At 38.5% G+C, this 12,683-nt stretch overlaps 1 protein-coding gene and 1 long non-coding RNA gene across 2 annotated transcripts in view; both read left to right on the top strand.

The window, feature by feature from the left end:
* Window positions 1–4,905: 4,905 nt before the first annotated feature.
* LOC108440381 lies at window positions 4,906–6,406 on the top strand. The gene is made up of 2 exons (XR_001858838.1): window positions 4,906–4,981; window positions 5,921–6,406. It is a non-coding gene; the product is annotated as an uncharacterized LOC108440381 (long non-coding RNA).
* A 5,097-nt stretch (window positions 6,407–11,503) lies between these two features.
* ssh2a (slingshot protein phosphatase 2a) overlaps window positions 11,504–12,683 on the top strand; it is a 32,640-nt gene continuing 31,460 nt past the window's right edge. The window contains exon 1 of the mRNA XM_017719192.2: window positions 11,504–11,747. Coding sequence (XP_017574681.1) covers window positions 11,685–11,747 — 63 coding nt within the window. The 5' untranslated portion in view covers window positions 11,504–11,684. The remainder of the gene's footprint in view (window positions 11,748–12,683) is intronic.

Genomic DNA, 12,683 nt, shown 5'->3' with positions numbered 1-12,683 from the left:
ACGATACAGCTTATAATATCAATATCCTGTGTTTTTCTTAATATTGTATCAAAATCATTACAGCAAGGGTCCCAGTCCTGGTGACCCCATATTATGCACTTTTTTGTGCTTTATGTCATCTAGTGCACCTCATTCAACTCATTGACTAATTAACAAGCTCCTTGTGGGCTGTGTGAGGTGTGTAGAAGGGAAAATGCAAAAATGTGCAAAGCATTGGGGTTACCAGGGCTGGGAGAACTGAGAACCCCTGTGTTACACCCTCGGCTCATTACACTCTAAAAAGCTGAGGGTGATGCAGCAGAAAAACTCCTTAAGAGCAAGGAAGAGTCCGTTAGAGGATTATAAACAGAAAAGGACTAATGTACTGCTTAGCTACATTTCACCCTTCAGTCTGCGTCAGCGCCAGCAAATAAAGCAGCACGTTAACAGTGCCTGAGTTTATTTACTGTTTGGCAGTGGGGGCTGAAGGCCATAAGCACCAGATAAACTGTGTTAATCACTTCAGTGGATTTTAATTACGGCTGGATGAGAGCTCCTCACCTTTTTTTCCCCTCTGAGCTTTTCTGCAGACGTTCTGTATATTTGCCCTGATTCACTCCTCTCTGTCCTCCAGCAATCCATTTATCTCTGGCTTCTCTCTGAGGGCCTGTTATCAAGTGAGTAGTGACACAGATATATTAGGCAATGTCTTGTTCATCAATGAGGGAATTCTGGTCTCTTAGCATGGAACAGATTATACACCCTACAGCCATCTCTGAGCTACTCCCAGCTCCCCACAGAGCTTTCCTCCTCATGTACTCACAGCTACTCCCCTGTTCTCTCAATGTGTGCTGCCTGTCTGTTTCTAGAACCTTCCTCAAAACATGGATGAACTCTGCCAGGTGAAAAAGGCCAGTCAACAATGAAGATAGTAGAATTACCACAGTGGCATAGTATGTTTCTTAACTGTGTAAAAGTGAATGACACTCAATAAAGGAGAGTCTGGCTCAGTAGACCTGATTGTGTTCTACAATGAGCTCATTAAAGCAATAGCTTGTCAAATATTTATCCAGTTTCCCTTGTGCTAAAATGTAGTTGATCTGACAAAACATGTTTGATGTCCAAAGTTTGTTTCTTTAGTTTGTCATTTGAGTGCAGCCAAAATTTTAGTTTCTGGCTGCAGCTACAGCTTTTAGCTATGTAGTTTTAAATAACATCATACAGTATCTGAAATTAAGTCTGTTTGAATCTATTAAGTCTATTTATCACACACTTGCAGAAGGATGTTGGCATTTAGTTTGCACCGTGCTAAATGTGTATGCACTAAAATTAAATATTGGGAAGACTGATGTAAGAGTAGGTGGTTTAACTCATTTCTAGGCATTTTTCCTTATTTTAAGTCATATTATCTGGTCATGTTGTCATATTGCACTGAAAGATAATTAACGCTTAAAATAACAGTTCAAACAGGCAAAATTATCTGCATTTTTTAAAACAAGCAATACTCAGGATAAATATTTGAACAGCACAAAACTTAAGCAAAATCTCTTTTGTCTTTCAATCTCTACTCACTCATGTCTAAGAGAAATTAAAGACATTAAGAAGATTCTTAATTTCATTATTTCTCTTTCTTATGGGTTTACTTGGAGTGGAATAATGGAACATAATAAGACAACTTTCACTAGATAAAATGACTTCAAATGAGTAAAAATATCTATACTGTTAGCAATCAAGGTTCTGTGCAGGTAAAGTTTTTGTTTATCAAGATACAAGCAATGAAAATGTTCCTTCAAAGGTACAACAGTGATTTCAAGGTCCAACTGTGAACCTTAATTGAAGTTCTTTTCCTAGGTGAAAAGTACATATTTGTACATTTTCATAACGTAATGTTTTAAAACAGAACAATAAAATAAAAAGCCTGGGTTGTGTGGAGTCATAACAATTTAGAAAATACAATTTCAGTGGATTATGGTACAATTATGTTCCCTGACTTAAGATACTGAGATGTACCCTTGAAAGTATCACCCCAGTGACAGTGTCATACACTTTTTTGAGAGTGTAGAAATAGGTCGTTATAATATAACATTCTTATAACAACGTCAATATGAGAAATATTAAATATTTTGACTAGACTGAATATGATTCAGCTCAGAAGATATATCTTTTTGCTCTGTATTACTTGTTACATTAGCCTCCTAGCTCCAGTGCAAAACTAAAGAAACAAACTTCAGACACCAAACATTTCTTGGCTGATTGATGTGGGGTAAAGGGAAAGCTGTGGAGCCTGAAGTTAACTCTTCTTCATCTTATTCTGAGAGGCTCCTTCTTATAATTGCAGCTTTCACTTCTTCATCCCAAAACTGTCAGGACTTCATTGACAAAGGGCCACAGTAAACGCTCACTGACTTTAGCTCAGTTGAGCTGAAGAACACGTTGAGCAGAGCGTAGGCATCATGCTGCATGCGTGTTGAGTGTTTGTGACTGCTGAAGGTGGCAATGGTGTTAAGACGAGCGCTTCAACTGACTCTCTTTCATCAAGGCTTAATCCATCTACCTAATGTACACGCAGAGAAAGAGCAAACAGGCCACACTGTTTACTCACACTTCACTCTGCACACAGATACGTACAGTGTTGAGTTATGGGGCTACCATATCCATCAAGTGTAGGCCTGTGCAACAAACTATGAAAATCATTTTAAATGCTCATCAAAACACTACACTACTTCTATACTGCTCACTTCCATCTTAGCCTGTGATGAAGCTCATGTGGTACTTTGCTCAGTGACCCAAACAAAAAAGAACACAGCGCTGGAGAAAGAATGCAGCAATAGATCCATGTAATGCGATAACGGGACTGAAATCAAGGTGTCAGTAACACCGCCTGCTGCCTCTCTCTGCGCTTTCCATTGAGGCAATTTCCTATGAGCCCTGCTCTCCTGCTGATGGGAAGCCTCCTGTGTGCCTTATCTGGCCAGAGGATCTATATTAAACACCCTGGCACAGCTCCCCCTGCGCCCATCTCCCCATCCCTATCTCAGCCTATCTCTCCCCATCTGGAGGCTTTGCTCCAAATTATTCTTCTCTTTTTCTTTATTTTCCACTGCGTTGTTTACTCAGCAAGGTAGAGAATAAAAAAGGGGGAAAAAAGAAAAAAATCTGTCTCAAAATTTCACAATTGCCAAGACAAGGCAGGCTTTGAAGTGTGTCAATATGAAAGTCAAACTGATTTGCACTACAGTTTTGTGTCACATGAATTTTACAGTCATTCAGCCAAGTTTCAGTGAATGTTTTGTTCTGTATACTTTTATATACTTCTGCAACTGAGTCCATCACATTTATGCACGGATCCTTTGTATTATTCTTGTGTGCATGAATTTCCATTTCACATGGTTTGTTTTCTTCACCTGTGTTTGATTCTGGCATTTCACTCCACCTCTCTCTCTCCTGTCACTCACGCTGCCTAGCCAGGCCCTGCCTGCCTCTGATCGCAGCGATACGTCAACTTGTGGGAGCAGGAAATGAAACCTTTCATTCCCTCCTCCTCCATAGCCTTTATCAGAGCAAACTAGGCTTCTCCATGCCAGCCTGCTGCTTAATAAACTCATTTTGCACCCTGAGAATACCTGCTTATCTACACACACACAAGCAAAGCGCACCTTCCCTCCCCCCTCCTTCTTCAGCCTTCAATCTACTCTTAATATTAATTATTAATTCCAGAATAGCCACAGCGTTACCTGTCTAGCTTACTTTTCTCTGACATCTATAATGCTGTGAAGGAACAACAGCTGCAGTTCTGAGATCAGGAGCCGAGTGGGGAGTCTAAGGCCTACGTTTGAAAGTGAACTAAAACTTAGGCTTTCCTTCTGAAAGCACAGACACAAATACCCACAGGCATGACTGTTTCCTTTTAGCCTCATCAACCCAGATTTTAATGGTAAGATTTATGATAAAGTCATAAAAGCACAAAGACAGCCTTTCCATCATGAGGTATGAGAACACTGCTGTTCATAATCTGGCCAGTGGTGCCTCCTACAGGCTGCATTGGAATTACATGATTAGAGGTGTTGGAAATTGATCCACAGACTATTAAAGAACACAAAACCCACATAAATCTTTGCTGATTGTGACTTCTTGTAACTTTAGTGAACTCCTGAAAGGCTAGTTACATTTAATGAGATGTTTCAAGACATCAAATTAAGTTGTGAAATTGTTTAAATACAAGTAAAAAATAAAATGTTAGAAATCAACATGTAAAAAATTCCGATATTACTAGTAAAACTTAGCATGTAGTATTTCAGTAGTAAGAATTAATGTTTACAATTCCTTTTAATGGGAGGAACGATTTAATGGGAGGAGGTAAATATAGTGAAATTTACAAGATAAAAATACAGCTTTGACATGGTGACATTCTGATTATTATGCTATAATTAATGTAATACTAGTAAAACTGAAATGATACATGTGAAAATGTAATTCTTACATATAGAAAAGTTTTTCCACAAATGTATTTGTACATTTTTACTGGTCAACTGGGGCATTAAATGGGGCAAGAAGAATTTCAACATGTCATAATAATAATAATAATAATAATAATAATAATAATAATAATAAGAATAAGAATAAGAATAATAATCCTCTGAACTGGTGAAAACAAGAGTTCTTACTAGTGAGATCCTGTATGCTGAAATATAACTCCTGCTAGTAAAATTTTAATTTAACATATTAAAGCTACTTTATGTACTTTTTGTTTAGCAGTACTAAAAATACCTTCCTTTACTTGTACTTTACTGTACTTTTTTTCCTAAATTTCTGATATCAGAAATAGTGGATTAGAAGCTATAGCGTCTTTCCAAAAACGATCTGAATCTCTGATGATGAACTACTGAACACGAAAGTCATGTGACTTCGGAGACACTTTCATGTCATGTGACTCTTCACTTCCTCTCAGTGGAAGTTATGGACTGGTTTACAGGAGAGAGAGTCATCGGGAAACAACAGCCAGGTAGCAGAGAACTCCGGCTTTATGTTGCTTCATTTTTCTGAGTTTTGTTTTGTTTTTATGAGTTTTTTATTCAGTTTAGGTTGTTGGGTAAAGATTTAGGAGCACTGATCAGTCTCTGTGTAGAGCAGACCACACGCAGCACAGCTGAGACAGACTAACTCCAGGATTCACATCCAGACACACCACTGGTACTAAAGCTCAGCGGTCGCCTTGTGCACGTAAAGGGGGAATAAAACCTTAATGTCCATTAAAGTGCTATAAACTGCGATTTTTATTCTGTTTTATTCTAAATTCTTATTTTTGTAAAAGACCCTGAGATTTTGGACTCTAAATGGTACTATATAAAATAACAAATATTATTATTATTATTAATATTGTTATTGTTATTATTCAAACTATCTAATGGAGTGAAATAATTCCGTTTGATAGCCATTGTAGAGCATTCACTGCACTCTTGTAGCTGTGTTGTGTGAGAAGCAGAAGAGAGAAGAAGGAAAGTAATTCATTTTCTTCACTTTTATTTAGTATAATCGTTTTTTTCACATCAGAGACACATTCTGCTTAATAAAAATGTTAATATTTTGTTCACTGCTTAAAGAAAGCAGGTTATTTCGAGGATTTTATATGAGGATCTATTTTTTAAAAAAAACTGATGGAAGAGTCCTTCAGTATTGATCCACCCATTCCTCATACACCAAAGCACATAGCTAATGGATTTAGTTCAGTATGAAAATCCGTCAAACCATGCAGTCTCCATCTCTGTTCATACTTTAATTATTTTAATTAATTGTATGCAAAACCTGTACCAGAGCCTTTAAGCTTGTTCTCTCTCTCTCTCTCTCTCTCTCTCTCTCTCTCTCTCTCTCTCTCTCTCTCTCTCTCTCTCTGTCTGTCTCTCCCTCTCTCTCTCTCTTTCTTTCTTTCTTTCTTTCTTTCAAGGTCTGACCGTGGCAGTGAGTTTGCTCCTTGTCTTTGTGATTGTACTCCTGGCAGCTGTAGTCTACACTCCTCGAGGTGTGAGGTGCTGCAGGAGAAGAAACATGACTGAAGAGCACCTCTCACTCACTGACAGTAGAGTCTCATGACAGTCTCCACACTTCAGCTTGTTTATGATGGACTTTTGTCACCAGTTCCCTCTTTTACATCTAAACTTGGTTATCTGGCTTCTGTGCATGGATAAATGTGCACTCTGCAAATGGAAATAATGGACTGCAGTCAACAATGGACACAGTGGAATCACTGTGGTGCTGTGTTGTGTTTCATAATTGCATATCACTGAAGGACACTTACAAATAAAATCGTACAGAGACATTCTGATTACCTCAGAGGACTGTGGGTCACTAAAAAATCTCAAAGCTTTTGTTGTCAAAGCTAAGTGTCAGCAGTATTTTCTGTATTCATTTTTATAAAAATGGATTAATCTTATGGATTTGAGTGTCCCAGTTTTTAGTTTACTATACTGTATTAAATTAGGAAGCTAAGTGTTAAATCTAGCCTAAATTATCTATAGTCTTGGTAGAGTAAAGGTACAGATTTTTTTATTTATGTAACCCATAAATGTAATTTCAGGATATCCTGCCCTCCCAAACCTCCCATACCTGATCCTGTGGCAAATGTAGTTCCTCTAGTGACCAGCAGAAGGGGTTAGAGAGCTATAAATTTCCTTATAGACTAAGGCTCTGGGTTCCACAGTTTAGAAGCACATTAACTGAATGAGGCCTCTCCATGTTTTCTGTATTTTGTAGAAGGTCAGTATCTGCAAATCTAAGATCATATGTTGGAGCATAAACAGACAGATGCACGACTGCTAGGTGATTTAGAGCCTAAAAAACTACTAGCTACTAGTAGATTGTTAAATCTATTCTGAACGATACAGGTAGCCAGTGCAGTTCTTTTAAAACAGGAGTGATATGAGCTCTCTTTTTTGTAAGGGATGTGTTAGACACTGTTCAGTTCACCTAGTTCAACATAGTTTAATGAATGTAATCTAACAACAGAATTAACAATATTGTGTAACAACAGACGCAGTCATAACTTACTCATAAGATATAAATTACTTCCTTAGTCAATTTATTGGCCAACAAGCCTCCTATGAATAAAGCCTGCTTATTAAGAATTCACTGAACTTTTAAAACTCATTTCAATTGTGTATTTCTATATGCAGGATGCTGTCTGGGGCATTCTGGTCTCATATAAGATTCATCACTGAATGATCGATCTCTCGAACAATCTTTCAGGCCTGCTTGAAAGATTCACGTTTTACATTAGGGTAGGTGTTCAGTGTCCACAGGATGTAAAGTGGCTGTCTTTCACTGCCCTTAGTATTAAGTAGAGAGCCAACCTTATTGCATTTTCATTCCTAGACTTAATTACATTTCAATAACCCTGATCCTCCGACATCCTTTCTTTTTTCCAAATAGTTGCCGAGCCAAGGCCTTTAAGCTAGCTTTAATTGAAAGTTGTGATTGCCTTGGTCCTGTTTCCTGGCTTGATGTTAAACCAAGACAGTCACTATATCCACCGTAATCCTATCTAATCTGGTCTTCCTGGGCTCTGCCTGCTAATCCACACACGATGAGGCAGAGACCTGGTCACTAATAGATAAACACACAGCAGCTCTATGCATAGGATTATATATGATAAAGACCACAGGGGAACCATCAGGTTCTTTTAGCCCTTCAAAGAAGGCCTAATGTTTTCTCTGCAGTACAAAAATACATATGTGTAATGTTGAGATCATTCTTATTTAATAGAATCGTCATGCTGGTTGTAATTCAGCTCTGTAGGACTTTGGAGTAATACTTTTAGGTCATTGTTAAGTTTCAATTGGAAAACATAAGGGCAAAATTCTTGAAACAACCAATGGAAAATTATCCAATCATGATCTCTGGTATCTGGGTACATCCAGACAAGTTAGTGCTTTCATTTTTCAGGATTTCAGGAGCTGAACTGAAAAGCCTAAAGAGTTATATTAAGATTAAAATTAAGTGACCCTTATTAGTCCTACACTGGGGACTGCATTTGACCCATGTACGCAATGAAACACCACATACACACTAGTGAATGCACACACACACTAAGGGGCACTTGCCCGGAGCGGTGGGCAGCCCTATGGAGCGCCCAGGGAGCAATTGGGGGTTAGGTGCCTTGCTCAAGGGCACTTCAGTCATGTACTGTCAGCCCAGGGGATTGAACCGTTGACCTTCCAGTCACAGGGCTGGTTCCCTAACCTCCAGCCAATGACTGCCCCAATTACCCACTAATTAAGAACGTTTTTGAGGTAATTTCCCTCATTTTTTACTTGAGTTTGGACATTTATGGCTGAAACTGATGGCTTGTCATGATTCTCCACTGATAAAGATGATACATGTTAAGGAATGTTAAGAAAACTTTTTATAAAGAGTAACCTACAATACAGGGGTGTCCAGTCTTGCACTGTGTGGCCAAAAGTATGCAAACATTTCACATCACAACTTTTTAAGCATGTTTGACATCCCAGTCCAAATCTATGGGCATTAATCTGGAGTTGGCTCCCCATTGCAATGAAAACAGCCTCTGCTGTTCTGGGAAGACTTTCCACAAGATTTGGGAATGTGTGTGGGACTTTTTGCCTATTCATTCAAAAGAACATTTGTGAGATCAGACACTGATGTTGGAGAAGGTCTGGCTCACAATCAATGTTCCAATTCATCCCAAAGGTGGACAGTGGGGTTGAGGTCAGGGCGCCCCCCCCCCAACAGGGGCACAATTGTGGTGGAACAGGAAATGGTCTTCCCCAAACTGTTGCAACTAAGTTGGAAGCACATAATTGTGTAAAATGTCTTGGTACGCTGTAGCATTACATTATACTTCACTGGAATTAACAGGCCAAGCCCAAACCCTCAGAAATAGACTAGGTTAGAAATTTCACAATCTGATTTGTGGCAGAGGTGGCATCCTATGACGGTGCCATGTTTAACATCATTGAGCTCTTCAGTTCAGCCCTTCTACTATCCATGTTTGTCTATGGACATTACATGATTGTGATTGATTTTGTACACCTATTAGCAATGACTGTGGATGAAACACCTGATCTCAATACATAAGAGGGGTGTCCATGCACTTTTCACCATATAGTGTATCTACAAAAGGTATGTCACAAAATTGGAAGAATTCTTTTGCAAAAAAAATTCATGTTCCTCAGTGATCTTCTTTGTGTTGATCCATGTTTGTATGAGAGCAGGGCTTTATTAGTTGTCTGGAGACAGAGATTTAGCTAAAGAGAAATGAGCTGTCAGATGGAGGCATAAAGAGCAGTTAGCGGTTAGAGGAAATCTACATTTATGACTAATGAATCCTGGCATTTTATGAGATTTTGTAGAGGAGAGGGTGTGCTAGAATGTTCCAGTAGTTCTTGTTCAGTTCAATTGAATACCAAAACTGTACGCTGTTTTGAAGATGACTGAAAACTAGGAACGTTGTGATCTTCAAATTTATGATGACGACAGACCCGAAAATAAATGAGTTGAAGTGATTGCATAACACATTGTAGCAACTCAGTGTCACGACAATAAACATAATTATCATTGGCCCCCAAGCAGTGTGCTTTCAGTCTACACCTATTATGACTACATATGCCTGTTTTTCATAAACGGAGTGTATGGTAATTATGGCCATTGTCTTCTGGCCTAAAACTGTGGTGCAATGATAATGCATGTGCTGGCATAAACTGGGGGAGGGGATGCAGAGGGAGCTGTGGGGAGTTTAATCTGTGGCCCAGATATTTCAAAGGATTTGATGAATTTGTCCTCCTCTGCCATGCTATCCTCTCCCAATCTGTCAACTTGGTCCCTCACTGCAGCTAATCAGAATCACACTCTTCAGTCACCAAATGTATGAGGTACACAAGATTAGGGCTGCTAAAAACATCATAATACCTGAAAACGTTTTTACGATACACAATGCACACAGTGTAGTTTTAGTGGTTTGATAAGTTTGACCACACAAAAAAGAAGCAGTAGTACCAAACCACTATGAAAAACTATTAAAAACTGTGATTTTATTTACAATTTTACCTACTGTGCTTACAGGACTAATTAAGATCCCTTTGTAATGAAACATGCAGTTGGTCAGTGCCTTTTAGGTACTGATAATATCCACAATATGATCACAAGAGCTCTTTGATGCCCTTCTCCAGTTTCCTTTTAGTCTTTCACACTTTCACAAGTGCATTAACAAAACAAAATTGCAAAAATACTCTGTAAACTTTAGTCATTACGACTGATTCGTGTTTCTGTGAGAATGTCTGTCCATTGTTGTGTCTATTTTATTTAATTACATATTTATTTTATTAGAATGCATCAAGATAAAGTTCTTTAACATTCAGGCACAGGTGCTACATTAGTTGCTAACAGTTGTAAACAGATACATTGATACAAAAAGCAAAATAAAAGATATACACTGAGATCTTTCTGTTTATCCACAGGCTCTAGAACTGAAGCAGATACACAGACGCTGAGACCTTGTTATTGCTGAAAAACATAGTGACGGATAGTGTACGCCACTTCCATGCTGAATTCGTGTAGCAGCGACACAAGTTCAGTGCCACCAGGTAAAGGAGAAAAGGGGCAAACATTTTCCCTCTCCTTGTTTCGACCAACAGTGTCAGAATTTTGACATAGTACCTTCAAACAATTTTTATGAGGTCATTGTTTTAAAATACTATATCAAAATTCTGACACACTAAGCCATCAATTAATTGGCTTAATATTTTGAAAACAATTATGAAATTGTAACTTGAAACAATGACATTTTTTATAATGTTGACTAACTATATTAAAATTAAACCTTTTAAAAGCTTAATTAAAATGGTTTAAGATTTATAATAATTTTGGGGAATAAAAAGTTATTTTATAAAAGGTATTTGGGAATACAAAAGTCATTATTTTGAGATGTCAACATTTCAAGGATTCATTATTTCAAGAAAATAAGTCATTATTTCTACATAGTAACTCAAAACATTTGACACGTTGATGCCACAAACTATGGCATGCCGTTTTAGCTTTTAGTCCTTTTTTTCTTGATATGAGGAATTCAATTTGAACATGTGAAAATGTAATTCTTACTAGTAAAAAATACATTTTTACATGTGAAATATTTTTTACTAGTAAGAATTCAACTTTTACTAATAAAAATGTATTTTTTACTAGTAATAATTACGTTTTCACATGTGTAAATTGAATTCCTGATATCAAAATCTGAATACCTACATGTAAGAATTTAATTTTCACATGTTCAAATTGAATTCCTGATATCAAGAAAAAAAGGATTTAAAAGCTAAAACGGCTTGCCATCATAAACAGACAGACCCCAGTTTTGTTTACTGTCCAACACCGTCTTTTATCTCTCTCTCTCACACACTCGCACACAGACAGATAGAGGGGGCGGCCAGGGAACACAAGCACTTTATCGTTTTTAAAAAATGTATATTTCTTTCTCCTTAAAGGAGCAGTGTGCTACTCTAACATGTCCTGTGTTGTGTTCTGGGTCCGTGTCCTGGAGCTGGGTCTTCAGGCTGCCTGTCTGAATGGCGCATGCGTTTTAGCTCCTCTAGTGAGGGAGCTCAGTAGAGGAGAGTCTCTGCACATCTTCCTCTGTCTCAGCTCGACAAATTATGTCCGTTTTTCTGCCGCTGTCACTTTCTTCTTCACTTTCCGGACCCTGAATGGCGCTGGTGACCGTGCAGCGCTCGCCGACTCCCAGCACCACCTCCAGCCCGAGCGTGTCGGTGAGTGAGTGAGAGTAACGTTAGTAATAACGGCTGATCGCCCGTTTATGAAATGAGTTATTCTACGCTGTTCCCGGGGCTGCTGTCTGCGCATGCGTTAGCACGGCTAACAGCCCAGTTGTGCTCTTTACTATAACTTTGCTAAGCTAACTAGCAGATTTCGGAGTCACCTGTCGGGGTCAAACGACTTCTACATTTGTTGCTCTACCCTAGTGCTGTCTTTACCGTCCTTACATACAAACCAACACCAGCTAAATCTGAGTTACCCGCCTTTTAGCTTTCTTCAGACACCGGCTCTCCCTCTCCTCAGCAGGCTCTGTTAGCTCCGGGATTAGCCTGCTGCTACAGTCCTGCTCCACTAACTTGTCGGCACATCTGTAGGTTAGCAGGTTGAGCTTCACACTAACGTTATCTTTAAATGATGTAGCTAGCTCTGTTTATTTCTCAACACGTGTAGCAACACTGGTGGACCTACGTTAGAAAATGAGTCGTTAACTCTTAACATTAGTTGACCCTCCAGAAAGCTAGACAAGCAAAAAGGAAAGCTAATATCCAGAGGCTTGTCAGAACAACAGGCGCCACAAATCAAATGCTGAACCAAACAGCTGTGATGTATTTACTCGGTGTATGATTTTAGCCTCATTGTTAAGTAACCTAGAGCAACGTGTCCTAATCCCCTCTCTGGATTACCCCCTGCGATGGACAGGGTAGTCCTAAAATACCATATTAAGCTCATAATTATGCGACGAATTGAATCAGGTGTATTAGAGTTGTAGCCAACACATGGACTGGACATCAGTCTTACTTATTCTGTGAATTAAGACAGGTTTTCTAACATTCTTTAATGTCGAAGCTTCCTTGGTTTGCAGGTATTTTATCTAAATGTATATTATTTGAGTTGTTATTTACATGATGACATGAGATTGTTGCTCTTTA

The sequence above is a fragment of the Pygocentrus nattereri genome, chromosome 17, assembly GCF_015220715.1.
Source record: "Pygocentrus nattereri isolate fPygNat1 chromosome 17, fPygNat1.pri, whole genome shotgun sequence".
Classification (NCBI taxonomy): domain Eukaryota; kingdom Metazoa; phylum Chordata; class Actinopteri; order Characiformes; family Serrasalmidae; genus Pygocentrus; species Pygocentrus nattereri.
This window is presented reverse-complemented; position numbering and strand designations above follow the sequence as displayed.